Source organism: Bombina bombina, chromosome 2 (assembly GCF_027579735.1).
Source record: "Bombina bombina isolate aBomBom1 chromosome 2, aBomBom1.pri, whole genome shotgun sequence".
Lineage (NCBI taxonomy): Eukaryota > Metazoa > Chordata > Amphibia > Anura > Bombinatoridae > Bombina > Bombina bombina.
Window position 1 is genome coordinate 627,354,846 of NC_069500.1, and position 20,121 is coordinate 627,374,966.

The 20,121-nt window shown below is 35.0% G+C and overlaps 1 protein-coding gene across 1 annotated transcript in view; it reads right to left on the reverse strand.

Moving 5' to 3' along the window:
- The window catches only part of PTPRD (protein tyrosine phosphatase receptor type D), a 666,726-nt gene that overhangs the window by 516,909 nt on the left and 129,696 nt on the right, over positions 1 to 20,121 (reverse strand). Inside the window, exon 2 of the mRNA XM_053702567.1 lies at positions 2,165 to 2,331. Within this exon, the coding sequence (XP_053558542.1) occupies positions 2,165 to 2,252 (88 nt within the window). The 5' untranslated portion in view covers positions 2,253 to 2,331. The remainder of the gene's footprint in view (positions 1 to 2,164; positions 2,332 to 20,121) is intronic.

Consider the following 20,121-nt stretch of genomic DNA (forward strand, 5'->3'; position numbering starts at 1 on the left):
CTATTCTGTAGTGTTGATCACACAATGTGTGTGCAATCCTTGCCATACAGAAGCAGCAGGGTGGCTGAAGACAATAAAAACCTGCTTTGGAGGAAATCTAAGTGTATGGCACTTGAGTGCTGCAAGATTTTTGCAAAGAAAAAAAAAAAAAAAAATCAGTCCTGCTTACCATCCACCATATCCATATTGAAATGTGTTAATGGTTGCTCTCACTGTACCAAATAGACAGCATATTAGAAGCAATTGTCATTTTTACAGGATCTTGTTTAAAAAATACATTATATATATATATATATATATATATATATATATATATATATATATATATATATATATATATATATATATATATACACGCACATAATAAAGAAGAGACTGCATGTTGTATGCAAAAAAAGGATGTAGGGTCATATATATTATACCACCAGTATTATATAACTTGTGATTTTCTACTACAATGAATTGTAATTGAATAAAATCCAGTTAATGAATAAATAATAAAGCTTGTGTCTTTTACTGTATGTCTGTATAGCACTGATACCTGCATATTTCCACAAGCAGTCAGTTCTGCTTGGTTTATCTTCAGACTGTTGTCTGTGACAGCTGTCGGAAACAATACATTAGAACAGCTGCTTTATCATCCACAAAGGTTTTGGAATCTTAATTAGACTCAATACGTTATTGTTTAGTCTGCAAAATATCAAAAAGCAGTGTATGCATGACACCACTGCAAGCACTAATGGGGCTAAATGTTTTTATGTAACTGAAGTGGTTTGGGTAAAGTCTGTTTCTGAAGTTTATCAATCATTGTGTGCTGCTAGACTTACAAAGAGCAATGGATGATCTATAAGAATAGCTGTGATAATGTTTTCTATATGCAATATGTATTTTATATGACCTTTTAAAGGAACTATGGTTAAAGCTCTGGTCTTTGATTTTTTTTTTAAAGGAATATTAATTAAAGTTTGTTAGCATTGCAGATATAGTAATATCATTGACAAATAATCCCATACTTGCACATTGCAAAGGGTTTTAGCTTTTAACTGATTATTTGTAGCTGTTATGCATTTTAAAGGGGCATTGTACTCATTTTTGTCTCATCTAAAAGAGGATATTTTAAAATGCACCATAATCTTAATAACAAAAAATAATGTTAAACATTAAGATATTAAAATTAAGATGTTAAACATTGATCTCTCTGTTGAAATTAAACTAGACCTATAAACTATATATGGAAGTTCATCTGCTGAATAATCCAAACTTTTTTCTTGTCATGTCTGTGAAGATGAGTCCCTGTCTGGAATTACAGCAGTGGGAATGGTTTCTATAAGGCAGTGAACAATTTACACCAAGGTACAGGGTTGCTTTCTCAGCCATATTTTCAATAGATATGTGCAATTCGTTTCGGATCGATTCGGAGATTCGGATCGAACCGAATGTCTGAATTAAAATACTGCCGAATTTACCGAATAAATCCGAATTAGTTCGGATTTATTCGGTAAATTCGGATGGCCGTGGATTACACTAGTATTGTACAGTATATTAGGTTATATCACTCTGCTATAGGTTACACCTAATATACAGTACATAATACTAGTCTAATCCCACCTAACACTTACCGAAATTCCAAATTTCCAAACCGAATCCAGCCGAATTTCTTCGAATCCGAATGAATCCGAAACTAATCCGAATCGATTCAAAATTTTGCGAATTCGAATCGATCCGAACCGAAATTCGAAAAATTCCGAATCGTTCCGAAACGAATTTTTTTCACCATGCACATATCTAATTTTCAAGGACAGCAATGAATTATACATGCTACAGGGTGTGAAGGAAGGAGCACGGACAGCGCTCTCCAGCAGCACTATTTATGTTTCTCCCTGCAACATGTATAACTTATAGCTGTCAGAGGTGTCAAGCCTAGCTGTTACCCACTTCATCTCTAATGATAGCTCTAATACTTGCAGAACAACAGTAATTCAAAATATATAGAGATTTTAGCTTGAAAACAATGCTCACATTTTACTATTATTCTAATGTGGAGACCAGATTTGAGCCAGCAAGGACACTAAAATAATATGACATTCAGGAAAAAGAGGTATTCATTTTCTACCAATAAAATGATGCAAGTTCATTACTAAAAGAGAAGAAAAGCAACACTTACTTTCAGCATGAGCATGGAGGAGGAAGCACAGAAGTACTACCAACACCGGCCTGGTCACATACATCATCTGACAGCTTGGCACCTGCATTCTTTGGAAGCCTTTAGTTCAATGGCTCACACGCCAATGTGTGTGTACTTAGATGTTTTCAAATGCACTTTTTTACAGCCTGCAAGTGAAAGAGCAAAGAAAACAAAACGGTTATTATTTTTGTTCATATTATTCCCCTTTAATTCCCCTGCCCTAATCCCCCTAGCAACTAATATAATTCATAGTAACATATTGCAGTAGTGATTTGTCCCATTATATTAAGCGAAACATATTATACATGTATAATCCAAAGTTTAGAATGCCAAGAAATCACTTGGCAGTGGCTGGTGATGTATTTCTCCATTTTAATGCAGACTAAACCTAATCCCAGATGGTTTCCTCTCTGGTCAATTCATCACCCAAATAATTAATCTACATAATTAGCTGTCATTTTAGTAAAGAATATTTCAGTACAGTGTATTCCAATTCATATACATTAAAGCTCTTTCAGTGGTCTTGATTCAATGAATGTAACAATGGTGATATTAGTGTTTGAAAACTGTGTACCTCTATTTACAAGGCTGGGACCTGACTCAAGGTGATATTAAAATGAAACATTTGATCCCTAATAAAATGTTAATTAAGCATAATTTTTTTTTTTTTTTTTTTAAATAATACATATTTGTTATTTATTTTGCCTGTATTTCCTATAATTTATTTTGAAAGATTTTCACTTTTCCCACTACTCTAGAATGCTGGAGTGCACACAACATACGTATACAATGGTTTGCTTGAGCCAGCTTCAAGCTACACAATTATTGTTTAAAGGGACAGTGTACTGTGATTATTTTTGCTTCCCTTTAATATGTTCCAAATTATCCATTTTACTTACTGAAGTGTATTAGATTGTTTACAAATAGCTCCTTCACTTTTTATTTTCTCATTTGAAATAGCTGATTTTATCTATTGTTTTCCCACTCATACTGTCTGCTCTTTATTTTTTACCCAGCCCCTTTCAGTGGGTGTCCCAGACTACCTCATCAACAGTGCTAAACTGGGAGCTTCGAAGTAAGTTTTAAAAAGGTTTATACTGGATTTTTATATCATTATCTATGCATATTCTTCTTTATAGTAGTGTCTATTACATGCAGTTATATAAAAATTGGGGTATACTGTCCCTTTAATTTTCCATTGTAAATAAAAAATCATTGTAAACACATTAAAGGAAAACCAATTCTACAGTACCACGTCTCTTTAAATCAATGCAGGAACTCATTTATATCTTGACTCTGACTTGATCACAGCAAAGGAACCTTAGTAAATATACTCAAAAAATGTATAACCCTCCAAAATTTAACAAAATGACTACTTGAAATACTTAAAGAATGTTTCTGTGCAGATCTTTTGCAATGCAGTACACTTGATTACTGTTACAGTATATACTATGCATATCTTGAAAAGCGATGTTATTTTCCAAGTTCATATGCTGTTCATTTGCTGTAAAATGCAACCCATAGTTTAACTTAGGAGTGTACACCCACTGATTTAACTTAGGAGTGTACACCCACTGATTTAACTTAGTAGTGTACACCCACTGATTTAACTTAGGAGTGTACACCCACTGATTTAACTTAGTAGTGTACACCCACTGATTTAACTTAGGAGTGTACACCCACTGATTTAACTTAGGAGTGTACACCCACTGATTTAACTTAGGAGTGTACACCCACTGATTTAACTTAGGAGTGTACACCCACTGATTTAACTTAGGAGTGTACACCCACTGATTTAACTTAGGAGTGTACACCCACTGATTTAACTTAGGAGTGTACACCCACTGATTTAACTTAGGAGTGTACACCCACTGATATGCTTTAGTCTAAAATGGTCCTAAGAGACAGAAATCTTCAAGACTGAGCTATGTTTCTACCTAAGATATGAGAAAAAAATATCCAAGCCGAGGTTCAGCTAGACCTTACAAACAAGAAGTAGTTTTATCAGTAGCATAAATTATTAAAGGGACACTAAACCCAATTTTTTTCTTTCGTGATTCAGACAGAGCATGCAATTTTAATCAACTTTCTTATTTACTCCTATTATAATTTTTTCTGTGTTCTCTTGCTTTCTTTATTTGAAAAAGAAGGCATCTAAGCTATTTTTTTTGTTCAGAACCATGGAAAGCATTTGTTTATTGGTGGATGAATTTATCCACCAATCAGCAAGAACAACCCAGGTTGTTCACCAAAAATGGGCCGGCATCTAAACTTACGTTCTTGCATTTCAAATATGGATACCAAGAGAATGAAGACAATTTGATAATAGGAGTACATCAGAAAGTTGCTTAAAAATGCACACTCTATCTGAATCACAAAAGAAAAAAATTGGGTTCAGTGTCCCTTTAAGTTTATTTATTTGTTTCTGAAAATTAATTTTTCACCCCATAGCCTATTAATAATTGTTATGAAAGATTTTCTTCATGTTTCACCAAAGGAAAAAGATGATGTCATATAAAAGCTGTTAGTTAAATATTTACGTTCATATAATTGCATTAAATATATACAATTTTTGGAGTATAACTATTAACTTGAAGTATTTTTCATAATTCGGTGACACTTTGTAAAAAAAAAAAATGTACCAACAAGCCTTTCCGGCAAACACCACAATCCCCATCAGGCTTACAATGAACCAAGTAATTTAGCCTCCAGTCATCTAAATATTGTCATTTTACAAAATCTAAAATGTACATGTTACTGAATCAAAACCAAAAATGCATTGCAAATGTTGTGCAATAAGGAAAGATTTAAAAAACATTTGAAATAAATGTGCCAATGCATTCCAAATTCTATGTTTGCTTTCCAAGAGAATACAAAACAAAGAGAGAAAAAGCAATACATTTATATAGAAATTAGCTGCAAAATTGAAATTGTCTTTTTCCTTTTAAAGGCTATTATTTTCTGGCATGGAGACCACTTTGCTTTGGCACAAGAGAAGAAACAGATTCTCTCTCTTTCATTACTATGCATCAGTGGCTTCCATGCGGCACAGATTAAAGCAAAAGAGAGAGAGAAAAAAAAATATTCTAATTATCAGTCCAAGAGATAGATCCTTCCAGATTTGCAGGTGGTGGGTTCTGTTTTGTCTTACTGCCAGTGTAGCTCAGTAGTTAAAATATGTATTTAGGTGAGGAATTAGCATCTCATACAATATTACATTGTAAAAAAATAAAAAGTTATCCAGTAGCCTACGCCAAACATTAACCACTTACAAATGATCTGCATTTGAGCAATCGGAGAGTAGGATCAAAATTATTTTTTTTTTTTTTAAATATTATTTAAAATCTGGACTAACCACTGGCAATTGTGAAATCAGCATAACTCAAGCCTTGTCCCAGACAACTAATCATTGGTGGTCTTTAGGTTGATAAAGGGGATAATTCTTTGAAATAGCTGATTTTGCTTGCGGAAAATGCCACTTATACTGATCTTGTCAATACTGCAGAATTTACAATAGAAAAGTTATGTAATCAAAACAGTGGCAGTGGGCGTAGAAGAAAAAGTGTCCCTGCAGTTGCTTTGAATAAAAAAAATAATCAACTGCTTGCCTGAATATATTATCCCTTTAAGGGAATTATTTGATAAAAATGTACTTTTCTATGGGTACAGAGCATTTTTTTATTTCCCCACAATATTCCTTTAAATAAATGTTTTAAGAACATTCCCCTGCTTAGCAACCTGACTAGGATATCTGAAAGCAAACATCTCTGAAAAGCCTTACAATACCTTTGTTGTTATGTATATAGCTCTAAAACTCTCGCACCTAAATTCAGTGATGCTACTTAATTGGTACTGACAGCCAATCAGCCTTCTCTATTTACATATGGCCTCCTATCCCCTAATTTTGTATTGCCGCAAACCAGCCAGATCAGGGCCGTACCTATCTAACATAAGCCGCACTCATGTTAAAGATGCCTCTCCCACTGCCTTTCTGCGTCGCCCACACTTATCAGTGCCTTTACACCACTACTGTGCTCCACTTTCATGGCGACACTCAATTTTTACATCAGCACTGCTGCACCTACATGCCCAGCCTTTGATAGTGAGTAAATGTTGATTTAACATTCATTCACTATCTTTTACTACTCACCACAGTTCAATTTCTGCATGCCATTGGCTAGTGGACGAGTGGAATGAGCCCTTTGGGGTCAATTTATTAAGTTGCGGTGGACAGGGGTTCACATACATGCCCTTGTCCGCTGCAGCTCGCCTCTGGCGGGCTGAATTCTGCTGCCAGAATTCAGCATTGCACACCAGTGCTATTTTGCGCTTGCGTGCAATCTCGCCCCCTGCCCGCACACAGCCAATCACGTGCGGGCAGGAGCTGTCAATCTCCCCGATCAGACGAGACTGAGGAGATTGAAATTTGCTAAGAGGTGGCGAAAGGTTTTTAAATACTGACGGCAGGTTCTCTTGTGAGAACCTGCAGTTGTAAGGGGTGCGAAGCCTGCGAAGGCTTTCATAAATCGACCCCTTTATGTATGTATGTATGTGTATATGTATATATATATATATATATATATATATATATATATACATACACACACACACACAGTATATGTATATATATATATATATATATATATATATATAAACTATTGTATTCTAGAATGCAAATCTGCCAGACACACTTGAATTTATATCAACAACAACAGAATACAGGCTTCACCCGCAGAAACTTGAAAAGAAAAACCCCTGCATTTCTCAATCCTCATCTTATGTGCTATTTATCCTTTGATACCATGTACTGTGTGACTGAACTAAATAAAAGCTGTAGAAATCATAGCAGGGCATGTGCTGAGGGCACCAGCTCACTCTTATCATCATAACCATCTTCATGCCAGCATTTCAAAAAGCAGCAACATCCATAAGACAGCAGTCCTGTCGGACTCAATTTGTGTCTGTGCAAGCGTATCCGAGCCAACTGCTACATAATGACTTTGATGCTATCAGAGAGATGGAGATATATGGAATGTGCTATCACAGAGAGGAAAGGTTGCTTTGTGTTTTCTTGCTGTTGAACTGGAAATAGACAATGAAGGTATGATCTTCTGAAAAACGTTTTTTTTTATAAAAAATGAATGTAAATGAGTTTCTACTGTAAACTATAAAGTGCTAAAACAAAATAGGAAACCTTGTCTGCAATAGTGTTTGTAGTGTGCTGAAACAAAGCAATATCATATTCCCAATCTGCATTCTTTCATTCTGAAAATTACACCACCGCCATTTACAGATAGCAAATGCTTATTCCTAAAAACACAACATAATATTTTGTATTACTCGACCATATTGGGTATAGCAATTTTGAAATCCCAAGAACATTTTTCTTTTGTTTCAAAGCTCTTGATAAGGTATATAGAGTGTTAAATGTCCATCCCTTTTTAAAAATGTTTTACCAATTCAGTTGCTCTGTGCAAGCTCTGATGGACAGGTTTACTATCTGGGTACATAGTCCACCTACATATTAATAAATAGGGAACCTATGTATTTGAACCTATCAGAAGAGCTAAACAGGTAAGCACAGGCAAAAGTCTGCTTGTGAGCCTCAAGCATTGTAGATCCTGAACAAGACATAGTTGGATAGCCAATCAGAAGTGACAATTGCACATAGCCGCCAATCACTTGCTGTGTTCTGCAAGGAGCTGCAATGTTTGTGGCTCTTAAATGGGACTTTACCTATGTGTTTAACTCTGTTGCACACAGTAACCTAACAGCATTGGAGTGGAATGCAAATTGCATGAATTTGTTAAGCTCTTTTTATTAAAGCTTTTAAATATTTTTTCTGCGTCCTGTATCTCGACACAAACGATTTGCGTCTGTGATGACTATATATGCGGCTGCACTGTTACTATCTTTCTATCTGAAATTAATTCAAGTTATAATTCTGTTTTTTTTTTTAGATTCCTCTCATTTAGAATCATGTATGAATTTTGTGCCATATAAATGAATTATAACTTTATCTGTTCACTAGGATGGAAGTAAAGAAATGTATGAATTCTCACACAATTGCTTAAAGGGTATTTTATTATTATTTATTTCTTTGTTCCATCTTAATGAATCTTACTGCATGTAATAAACCTTTTTTTGTCATGTTTCCTATAAGCCAACATACGTGGAAGTTGAAATTGAACTCCTGTAAGCAGGTATCCAAAACAGTTGAGCTCACACATTTTGATTAAATTTTTTAAGATACATTTTTAAAAGCGTTTAGATTACCCATTTTTTCCCACACAAAAAATACCCTTAGCATATTTGATTGTGGCTTTTCCTGTGCATTCCAAAATACTTTTGTCTGTAATGTCCCTTTCTGTTTAAGAGAAAAGAGCGCTTCAAACACAATGAGAGTTACTTAATACAGGATGGCATACCACACAATAAAGTGTCTTAGTGGCTTAGCATATTTCCCAGTCAAAAAATAAAAAGTCTAGTTTTAGCATACATTTCCACAGTTAGTAAAGTCAGCGATGGATACTTCCAGATATCATATTTCATTTTGTTGTACTAATAAAAATGCCATCTGGACAATAATTGCTGTTGCAATACAGCCTGCAATTTCCTTTAATAAGATACAGTGTTGTTTTAGAAAAGGAAATATTGGGAAGGTCATACTGAGGACTGAAGTCCCATGTACACTAATCCACTTCCCCTGATCTCAGCAGTATGCCGGCCAAGTGAATCATATATATCATGTACCAAGTAGTTATTTGTATTACTCATGACATTCCTTGTCTTCCTTCTCCAGTTCACTTTGCATTCTTTATGACCATTTGAGAGATATTCTAATGCAACATTTACATTATCTATTAATTATAGCAAGTCATGTTTGCATTATTAACACTAAAAATGTGTTAACTCATGCACATGATGATACAGGTGACAATGTAGAGACCCTGTGGGTTGAAATAAAGAGTGGAGGGAAAAACCCTAAAAAAATATTACTTGGAACATGCTACACAAGCCCCCCAACATTAGTGACGTGGAGGAAACTCAACTACTAATGCAAATAGGTAAGGCTGCTAATAACATTGCTGTAATTATGGGAGATTTTAAATACCCTGATATAAACTGGGCCAATGAAACTAGTAATTCAGCTAAGGGCGATAGATTTTTAAATGTTCTCAGGGATAACGTCTTGTCACAAATAATAGAGGAGCCAACTAGGAATAAAACTATATTGGATTTAGTGCTATCAAACAATACAGATATAATATCAAACATAGAAGTCAAAGATTATTTGGGTAACAGTGATCGTAACAGTGATCATAACATGGTCACATTTGAAATCTCTTTTCATAAGCAGTGTCTTAAAGGTTTAACTAAGGCTTTTAATTTTAAGAAAGTAAAATTCAACGATTTAAGGAAATCATTAAATAACATAAACTGGGACAAAGTATTCTCTAATAAAAATACAGAGGATAAATGAATAACATTTAAAATTTTGTTAAATAAATATATATATCAACATATACCATATGGTTATAAAAATATAAAATCCAAGCCAATATGGCTAAATAAACATGTGTTAAGAGAAATTAGGAAAAAACGTAGGACATTTAAATTATTCAAAGAAAATAGTACAGACTCAACATACCAAAATTATAAGGAATGTAACAAAGCATGCAAAAAGGAAGACAAATTAGCCAAAATGGAAAATAAAAGATTAATTGCAAAGGATTCTAACTCTAACCCTAAAAGGTTATTTAAGTACATAAATAGCTAAAAATCAAAGAAGGATAATATAGGTACATTAAAATGCGTGGAGGGTCGCATGATTAAGAGTAACAGGGAAAAGGCTGAGGTACTAAACCAGTTATTTTCTTCAGTATACACAAGAGAGGAACCAATGGAGGATACTTTGGAACACACTAGAACATGCCAGCCGATACCATTAACTGGGTTATGTCTAGAGGATATCAGGAAAAAACGTGATAATATTAAGGTAAATAAAACACCAGGGCCAGATGGAATACACTCAAGGGTGTTACACTCAAGAGTGTTAGCACTGTTATAGACAAACCACTACTCTAAATTTTTCAAGATTCATTATCCTCAGGCATAGTACCCTAGGATTGGCATAAAGCTGATGTGATGCCACTCTTCAAAAAGGGAAGCAGGGATGATCAAGGAAGCTATAGACCAGTTAGTCTGACATAAATAGTGGGGACGATATTTGAAAGGATATATATATTGATGAGTATATTCGTGTAAACGAGATTATGAGTTCAAATCAGCATGGTTTTATGAGAAATAGTAAATGTAGTCCAGCGCTAGATTAGCACGGGTAGAGTATTTAGTTAAATTCTATAATTTGAATATATTGTATTTTGTGATTGGATAAATGTTTAGTGTATGTACTGCAATGTTGTTATTATATATTTATTGTAGGTAATCCTAAGTATTTATCAACATTCAGTTAATAAAAAGATGTAAACAGGTATATACAACTGATATATATAAACTTGATGTCTAATGTGAGCTTCTTATCTATATATAAAAACTAATAAAACATTTGTATAATTAGATAGAAATTTAATAACTTGTTAAAAGCATACATAAAATAAAAAGGGACGTCTCCCTTATAACATCGATTTCATCAGAGAAAACAATTGAATAACTGTAGTATATATTTCTGCTATTTGATAATCAGGTACCTGTTATATAGTGAAACAAATGATAATGTCCAGGATTTTGGATTAAAAAAACTTAAAGATCCAAACAAGATGACCTCCCCGCTATTGTGGCGGGTGTGTGTTACCGGTCCGTTAGTGAGAGACTGGTATTTAAAAATATGTCATGTGACTTTTCCTACGTCACACTTGTGATCATAGCTGTTTCAATATAGTTGTAATGTAACCAGTGATCCTTTATATTCTGTCAATAAAAATTGCAACATAATAAGCACTTGACAGAATATCAAGGATCACTGGTTACATTACAACTATATTGAAACAGCTACGATCACAAGTGTGACGTAGGAAAAGTCACATGACATATTTTTAAATACCAGTCTCTCACTAATGGACCGGTAACACACACCCGCCACAATAGCGGGGAGGTCATCTTGTTTGGATCTTTAAGTTTTTTTAATCCAATTTCTGGACATTATCATTTGTTACACTATATAACAGGTACCTGATTATCAAATAGCGGAAATATATACTACAGTTATTCAATTGTTTTCTCTGATGAAATCAATGTTATAAGGGAGACGTCCATTTTTATTTTATGTATGCTTTTAACAAGTTATTAAATTTCTGTCTAATTATACAAATGTTTTATTAGTTTTTATATATAGATAAGAAGCTCACATTAGACAACAAGTTTATATATATCAGTTGTATATACCTGTTTACATCTTTTTATTAACTGAATGTTGATAAATACTTAGGATTACCTACAATAAATATATAATAACAACATTGCAGTACATACACTAAACATTTATCCAATCACAAAATACAATATATTCAAATTATAGAATTTAACTAAATACTCTACCCGTGCTAATCTAGCGCTGGACTACATTCACTACATATCAACCACTGTTTTCTTAGAGGGGAATACATTAGTCTAGCAGGGTCAATTCTCCAGCGCCTCATCTTTCTCACTACCAGTTTATGAGAAATAGATCATGTCAAACTAATCTAATTAGATTCTATGAGGAAGTAAGTAAAAATATAGATAAAGAAGAATTAGTTGATGTGATATACAGTATCTTACAAAATTGAGTACACCCCTCACATTTTTGTAAATATTTTATTATATCTTATCATGTGACAACACTGAATAAATAACAATTTGCTACAATGTAAAGTAGGGAGTGTACAGCATGTATAACAGTGTAAATTTGCTGTCCCTTCAAAATAACTCAACACACAGCCATTAATGTCTAAACCATGGCAATAAAAGTGAGTACACCCCTAAGTGGAAATGTCCAAATTGGGCCCAGCTGGCCATTTTCCCTCTCCGATGTCATGTGACTCTTTAGTGTTACAAGGTCTCAGGTGTTAATGGGGAGAAGGTGTGTTAAATTTGGTGTTATCGCTCTCACACTCCCTCATACTGGTTACTGGAAGTTCAACATGGCATCTCATGGCAAAGAACTCTCGGAGGATCTGAAAGAAAGAATTGTTGCTCTACATAAAGATGGCCTAAACTATAAGAAGATTGCCAAGACCCTGAAACTGAGCTGCAGGACGGTGGGCAAGACCATACAGCGGTTTCACAAGACAGGTTCCACTCAGAATAGGCCTCAGCCATGGTCAATCAAAGAAGTTGAGTGCACGTGCTCAGCGTCATATCCAGAGGTTGTCTTTTGGAAATAGACACTTTGGGCCCAATTTGGACATTCCCACTTAGGGGTGTACTCACTTTTGTCGACAACAGTTTAGACATTAATGGCTGTGTGTTGAGTTATTTTGAGGGGACATAAATTTTACACTGTTATACAGGCTGTAGCAAAGTGTAATTTCTTCAGTGTTCTCACATGAAAATATATAATTAAATATTTAAAAAAATGTGAGAGGTGTACTCACTTTTGTGAGATACTGTACTTAGACTTTGCAAAGGTGTTTGATACAGTGCCACATGAGAGCTAAATGCACAAAATTAAGGGACTGTTAATAGCTGAAAATGTTAGGTCATGGATAAATAACTGGATAAAAGATAGGGAGCAAAGAGTAGTAGTGAATGGATCATACTCAGATTGGATAAAGGTAATCAGTGGAGTGGAGTAAAAATTAGAAGTATGGGCAGGTAAATGGAAAATTAGATTTAATACGGGGAAAATGCAAGGTTCTACATTTTAGAAGTAAAAATAAGCAGGCAATGTATTATTTAAATGGGACAAGACTTAGCCAAACAGAGGAGGAAAGGGATCTGGGAGAAGTAATAGATAACAAGCTAAAGATGGATGCACAATGCAGGGCAGCGGCTTCAAAGGCTAATAAGATACTAGCATGTATTAAAAGAGGCATTGATTCAAGGGAGGAAAGCATAATTCTGACACTATATAAATCCCTGGTAAGACCTCACCTTGAGTATGGAGTGCAGTTCTGGGGACCGATCGGAAAAAAAGATATTGCAGAGCTAGAAAAATGTCAGAGAAGGGCCACAAAGCTAATTAGGGGAATAAAGAATTTAAACTATGAGGAGAGGCTAGCCAAACTGGGTCTGTTTTCCCTAGAAAAAAGGCACTTTAGAGGTGACATGATTACTTTATATAAATATATTCAAGGCCCATATACAGAGATGGCAGAAGCTCTGTTTATTCCAAGAAAATTGTTTGTGACAAGAGGTCACAATTTAAGGTTGGAGGAAAGGAGATTTCATCTCCTGCAACGGAAACACTTTTTCACTGTAAGAGCAATAAAATTGTGGAACTCATTACCAAAGTAGGTAGTGAATGCCAATACCCGAGAAAAAATGTTTGGATACATTTCTGGCTAGAAACAAAATTCATGGATATGATTGCTTGTATTAAATGGGTCACCTTTTACTGGGATTAATTTAGATTGAAATGTTTTTTTTATTGAACAATCTACTCAATACACAAACGATTCCATTTGGAAAACCATATTTCAAACAGGATACATCAAATCAAATTTTGCAATCTCTCCATATATATAATTCTGTTTTAATCTTGTGTATTTCAGATAAAAGCCCTAACATGGGCAAGAATCTGTTGTTAAGTGTTCCATTTCTAAACAACAAACAATAAATAACATATAGAACAAATATAACTGACAAACCACCTCACTGTTTGTCTTCTGCTAATAACTTTCTTGTGACTAACTCAGATTTTATTTCTAGTCATTAATTATCCACTGTGTTTGTTCTTATGCCCCAACCAATCATTCCTACATCAAATCTACATTCCTTCTCCCTCGTATTTTTGTTACTCTAGCTACATAATTTTCCTTTCATTTAATACCCAATAAAACCAGATCTTATTGAAAGATTCCACTGTATCTTGAATATAGGCAGCTGTTTCACACATAGCAAACAGGTTTCTAATTCTCCCTAAAACCTCCCTCCATCTGGTACTCCTAATTTCCAGTATTTCGCTATAGAAATACGAGTCACTGTACACACTATTCTGATACATTTATTGATATACATATTGAATCTTGGGTCGTCTTCACTCAATAACCCTTGCATAGGCGTCAGCATAACCTGTTCTTGTAGAACTGTGGTGATCATTTTAGAAAGAGTCAGCCATATCTCCTTCACCTTAGGGCATTCCCACCACATATGAAAATAGGTGCCTAATTGTGCACAGCCTCTGTAACATTGTCTGGTCCCTCCCTTAACCATATGAGCTGTTTTTAAAGGGGTGAGATACCAGCGAAACATTGTCTTAATGTTATTTTCTCTTAAATCTGACCCCAATAGGCCTTTAGTGGAATCCAAAAATATTTGGTACTGGGATTAATTTAAAGGGACACTGAACCCAATTTTTTATATACAAATCTAATATACTTACAAAAAAAAAGCTCCAGTTGGGCTTAAAGGAACACCAAACCCAATTATTTTCTTTCATGATTCAGATAGAGCATGCAATTTTAAGCAACTTTCTAATTTACTACTATTATCAATTTTTCTTCGTTTTCTTGCTATCTTTATTTTAAAAGCAGGAATGTAAATCTTAGAGCCAGCCCATCTTAGGTTCAGCTCCATGGATAGAACTTGCTTATTGGAGGCTTACATTTACCCACCAATAAGCAATCATAACCCAGGTTCTCAACCAAAAATGGGCCGGCTCCTATGCATCACATTCCTGCTTTTTACATAAAGATAGCAAGAGAACGAAGAAAAATTGATAATAGGAGTAAATTAGAAATTTGCTTAAAATTGCATGCTCTATCTGAATCATGAAAAAAATGGGTTTAGTGTTCCTTTAAGCCCAACCTGAGCTTTTTTTTTGTAAGTATATTAGATTTGTATAGGTTGAACTCGATGGACTTCTGTCTTTTTTCAACCTCATCTACTATGTTACTATGTTACATGGGTTAAACACACAGGTAAAGCACTGCATGGGAGCTACAAACATTTCAGCCCCACAAGCTGTTGATTGGTGGCTACATGCAACTGTTGCTTCTGATTGGCTCACCCACTGTGCTTGTGGTTCCAGAGTGGGATTTTATGAATGTGTTTAACCACTTTGTGGCTGTCAAACACATTGTAAATAAGACAGTAATGCAATGATTACATGATCTAATGGATTAAAGCATGTATACTTTGCATTAGAATGTCCCAGACAGACACCTCCAAGACAGCAAGATCTAGATAGTGTATATACCCCTGTCTCAAAGTCGCAAAAACAAGTAAGATAAACAGCCTTTCTTTCTCTTAGAAAAAGGTATGTTCTGAAGAGTTGATTTTAAAACTATTGTTAAACTATAAAATCCCACAGTTGTTAGCCATAGGGCTAGATTTATCAAGCCCCTACGGCAGCAAGTTCTCACAGCAAGTTCTCACAAGAACTTGCTCGCCGTGATTTATCAAGCAGCGGTCACCAGACCGCTGCTTCCCTAAGCTCTTCGCCACCTCTAAGGTGGTGAAATTCAATCGGGTAATTTCGCCCCGCCACAGGCGAGCTGAGGCGTACAGGGGCGCGTATACGTGCCCCTGTACGCCTCAGCTATGATAAATCTAGCCCTTAGTCTGTCCCTTTATGATTAAAACATTGAAGTCACTTTTTTATTGTGCACTTAAAAAGCACATGGCAAATATTAAAAAATATTTTAAAATAACCAATATTAGCCACATTTGTTCAATACAAAGATTGACTATTTCCAAATAAATTATTTTGCAAATTAAAAAATGGCATTTTACAACTTTGGATGAAACATTTGAAATATAATTCAATCTATGTCTTTCGATAATCATAGGTTTATTTTTATATATCAAATGTTGTCTTTTTTTTTTTTTTTTAAGATACTTGATGGTTGGAAAAAAAACCCATCCTATTTAAAATAATGCCAGTAGATATATATCTTTTGTGTCCCTTGGGGCGATAAACTGCGTGCTTCTTTGAAGTGCTGCATTTTTATGAAATTATTATTATTATCTTTTATTTATAGTGCGCCAACAGATTCCGCAGCGCTATACAGAGTGTACAATAAATAAAGACAAGACAGGAAAGGCAGACTGGGACAGACAGATTAGAGGCTTCTTATCCCTAGAGATCTTACAATCTAAGTGAAATAATTACAGGTTATAAATTGAAAGGCTAGTTAATTCCAGAGACAAAATAAAGTTTAAGAAAATGAATTACTTAATGGCAGCTTAGGAAGGATGGTTTTGTAGTTGTAAGAGTGGGGAGCAATTATGGGATTATGTAATAATGATACATAGATTTGTACACAGGAAAAGGGATGCAGAAAAAAAGTGCATACCTAGGTAGGTGCACATGCTGTGAGCACAATGTTTGTAACAAAAGTTTACGAAAATGTCCATCACACGTGCATGCTCTTGAGCCTATCTCAATATGCTCTCACATAAAGTAGATATGTTTTAACAAAAGATACCAAGAAAATGAGTTACATTTGATAACAGAAGTAAACTCAAAAGTTTTTTGTAGTGTTGTATGCTTTATCTTAATCAGGAAAATCTCATTTTGACTTCCATGACCCTAAATACCCACCATGTCAAGGCATTTTATATTTTAGAAAATTGTTAATTGCAACAGACATTTTTTGGTGTTGGGACAAAAGAAAATTAATAAGATTACACTTTTAAAATGGTATATGATTACATACCAATGGGTCATAGCAAGGCATGCAGCTCCCAAGCAAGATTTTAACTGGTTTTAAATCATTTTCCAGGGATAAAGGGACATAAAGGGCAAAGTGTTAAAACACATAGTTAAAGTCAGCCCCAGAGCAGAATTACACTATTGGGACCTGGCTGAAAACATATGATGAGCAACAACAAGAGAGATATGTGCATAACCACCAATCTAGGCATGCTTGTCAACAAAGAATACTAAGAAAACAAAACAAACTTGATAATAAGAATTAGATTGGAAAAGGCTCTTAAAATGACATGCAGTATCTTATTGCCTTTTGTGTCCCTTTAAACACATGCACCTAGATTACGAGTTTTGAGCACTATAAGGAAAGTAAAGAACGCAACAAAAGTTGCGTTATTTATTCCCCTATAGCGCATCTATTAGAAGTTTAAAAAAAAACAGCTTGCGCAAGCGATATGGAAATTTTCAGCTCCATACCGCATCAAAAACCAGCACTGTTTTGACGTGCTTGTGCACGCTTTTCCCATAGACATCAATGGGGAGAGCCGGCAAAAAAAAGGCTAGCACCTGCGATCGCGGAAACAAAAGCTCCATAACGCAGCCCCATTGATGTCTATGGGGAAAAAGAAAATAAAGTTTAAACCTAACACCCTAACATAAACCCTGAGTCTAAACACCCCTAATCAGCTGGACCAGCTCCGCTCCTCCGGGATCAAGATAGAAGATGCCGCCTGGATGAAGATTGAAGAGGCCGCCTGAATGAAGACTTCTCGCTGCTTGGATCAGGACTTCGCCACCGGGATGAAGATTGAAGAGGCCGCCTGGATGAAGACTTCTCGCCGCCTGGATCAGGACTTCAACTCCGGGATGAAGATCGTTCAAGCAGGACTTCAAAACCTGTAAGTGGATTGTCAGGGGGTTGGTGTTAGGCTTTTTAAAGGTTTTTTTGGTGGGGTTTTTTTTAGTTTAGGGACTGGGCAGTAAAAGAGCTAAATGCCCTTTTAAGGGCAATGCCCATACAAATGACCTGTTCAGGGCAATGGGTAGCTTAGGTTTTTTTAGAATTAGGTTTTTTATTTTGGGGGGTTGGTTGGGTGGTGGGTTTTACTGCTGGGGGGTCTTTGTGGGTTTTTTTTTACAGGTAAAAGAGCTGATATCTTTGGGCAATGCCCCACAAAAGGCCCTTTTAAGGGCCATTGGTAGTTTATTGTAGGCTAGGGTTTTTTTTTATTTTGTGTGGGCTATTAGATTAGGTGCAATTCTTTTTTATTTTGGATAATTTCGTTTGTTATTTTACGTAATTTAGTGTTTGTTATTTTTTGTAACTTAGTATTTTTTTGTTTTTGTATTTAGATAATTTGTAATTTGTAGAGTAGTGTTAGGATTATTTTAATGTTTAGTTTAGTTTAATTTAATTGGTAGTTAGTTTATTTTAGTTTAATTATTATATTAGTTTAATTGGTAGTTTAAACTTAGTTTTTTTAATTTGACATGTAAGTTTTAATATAATTTAAGATAGGGCAATTGTAATTTTAATATAAAGTTAGGGGGTTGTTAGGTGTAGGGGTAAATTGTTTCATTTAGTTTATTTCGATGTGGAGGGCTTTCAGTTTAGGGGTTAATAGTTTAGCTTAGTATATTTCGTTGTGGGGTGCTTGTGGTTTAGGGGTTAATAGGTTTATTATAGTCGCGGCGGTGTAGGGCTTAATAACTTTAGTATAGTGGGGCGATGTGGGCGGATGGCACATTAGGGGTTAATAATATTTAAATAGTGTTTGTGATGTGGGAGGGCGGCGGTTTAGGGGTTAATAACTTTAGTATAGTGGTGAGGATGTCAGGGAGTGGCGGAATAGGGGGTAATTTTTTTTAAAGTGGCGGGGATATCGGGAGCGGCAGATTAGGGGTTAAAATATTCGTAATACTGGAGCTATGGGAGTCCCATTAAAAAACGTAATTTTTACGAGTGCGGTACTGACATTGCGTTACAGGCTTAAAGGCTTGCTGTACACCTATACCGACAAGACTTGTAATGGCTGCGTTAGGGAAAAAGATGTGTTATGGGCCACAACACTGCTATTTGACTCATAACGCACAACTCGTAATCTAGGTGATAGTTATCTAGTATCACTAATGAACAAAATGGCATGCTCTAACAAATTAGAGTATATGTATTTTTTACATTAGAATGTCCCTTTAACAAAGAGAAAAACAACTGTTTTTAAGTTGATGTAAAGGGGAGGAAGAATATACATTGAATCCAGACAAAATACAGCCATGTGTTAATAAATTCTGTATTCTTATACAAGTGGAATTAAAACTAATGACACCCAATTATTATTTCCCTGTTCTAAAAGCACCATCATATAACACAATACTTCACTGTTAAACTCAGTATGAGGATGTTAAATTTCAGATCCTTAGTTCTTATAGACATTAAGCATTGCATAAAAGAACTGTGACAAATGCATACATGTAGGCTTAAAGCCATTCTATGAACTGCTGGGAAAATAGGCTTACAACTTTAACTTTTTGCTCTTTAAATCTCCTGCTGAAAACAGCAGCATGCTCAATAGAAAACTCCAAAGGAAGTTAAAATGACAGAGGCCCCTGCAGTTAACCTGCTTGTAAAATGTTCATACAAACTGGAGGCAGTACACCTGTATAATTACAGAATTATTTACTCAAAGAAAATCTCATATATTTTCGATAGACAAACCCTTCCTCTTTTTAGCGTCTCTTCGAAAACCCTGACAACCATAAAAGTTATCTAGCAGACAGCTTACTGCAGTTTCCATGGAGACCTTCTGCTACCTAGAGGGGCATGAGACCACTTTAACTGACAGAGGGTGTTGTGATTTGACTTTAGGAACGGTGCTCCTTTGGAGGCATCCATTAAGTAAATACATTGGGTAGATGTATGCCACTCACATATTAATGTCAGGGCTATGAAAGTCATGACTGGAAAGAAGTGGCTTCCTTGTATTCAAAATGGTGTCTTATACACCTATATGTGGTGTAATGTGGATAATAGGATCTCTAGAAGACAATAACTAAGGTATCTAGTGATGAAGGTGATTACTATTATCAATGAATCATAATAGCCCACTTCCTTTTTATAAAA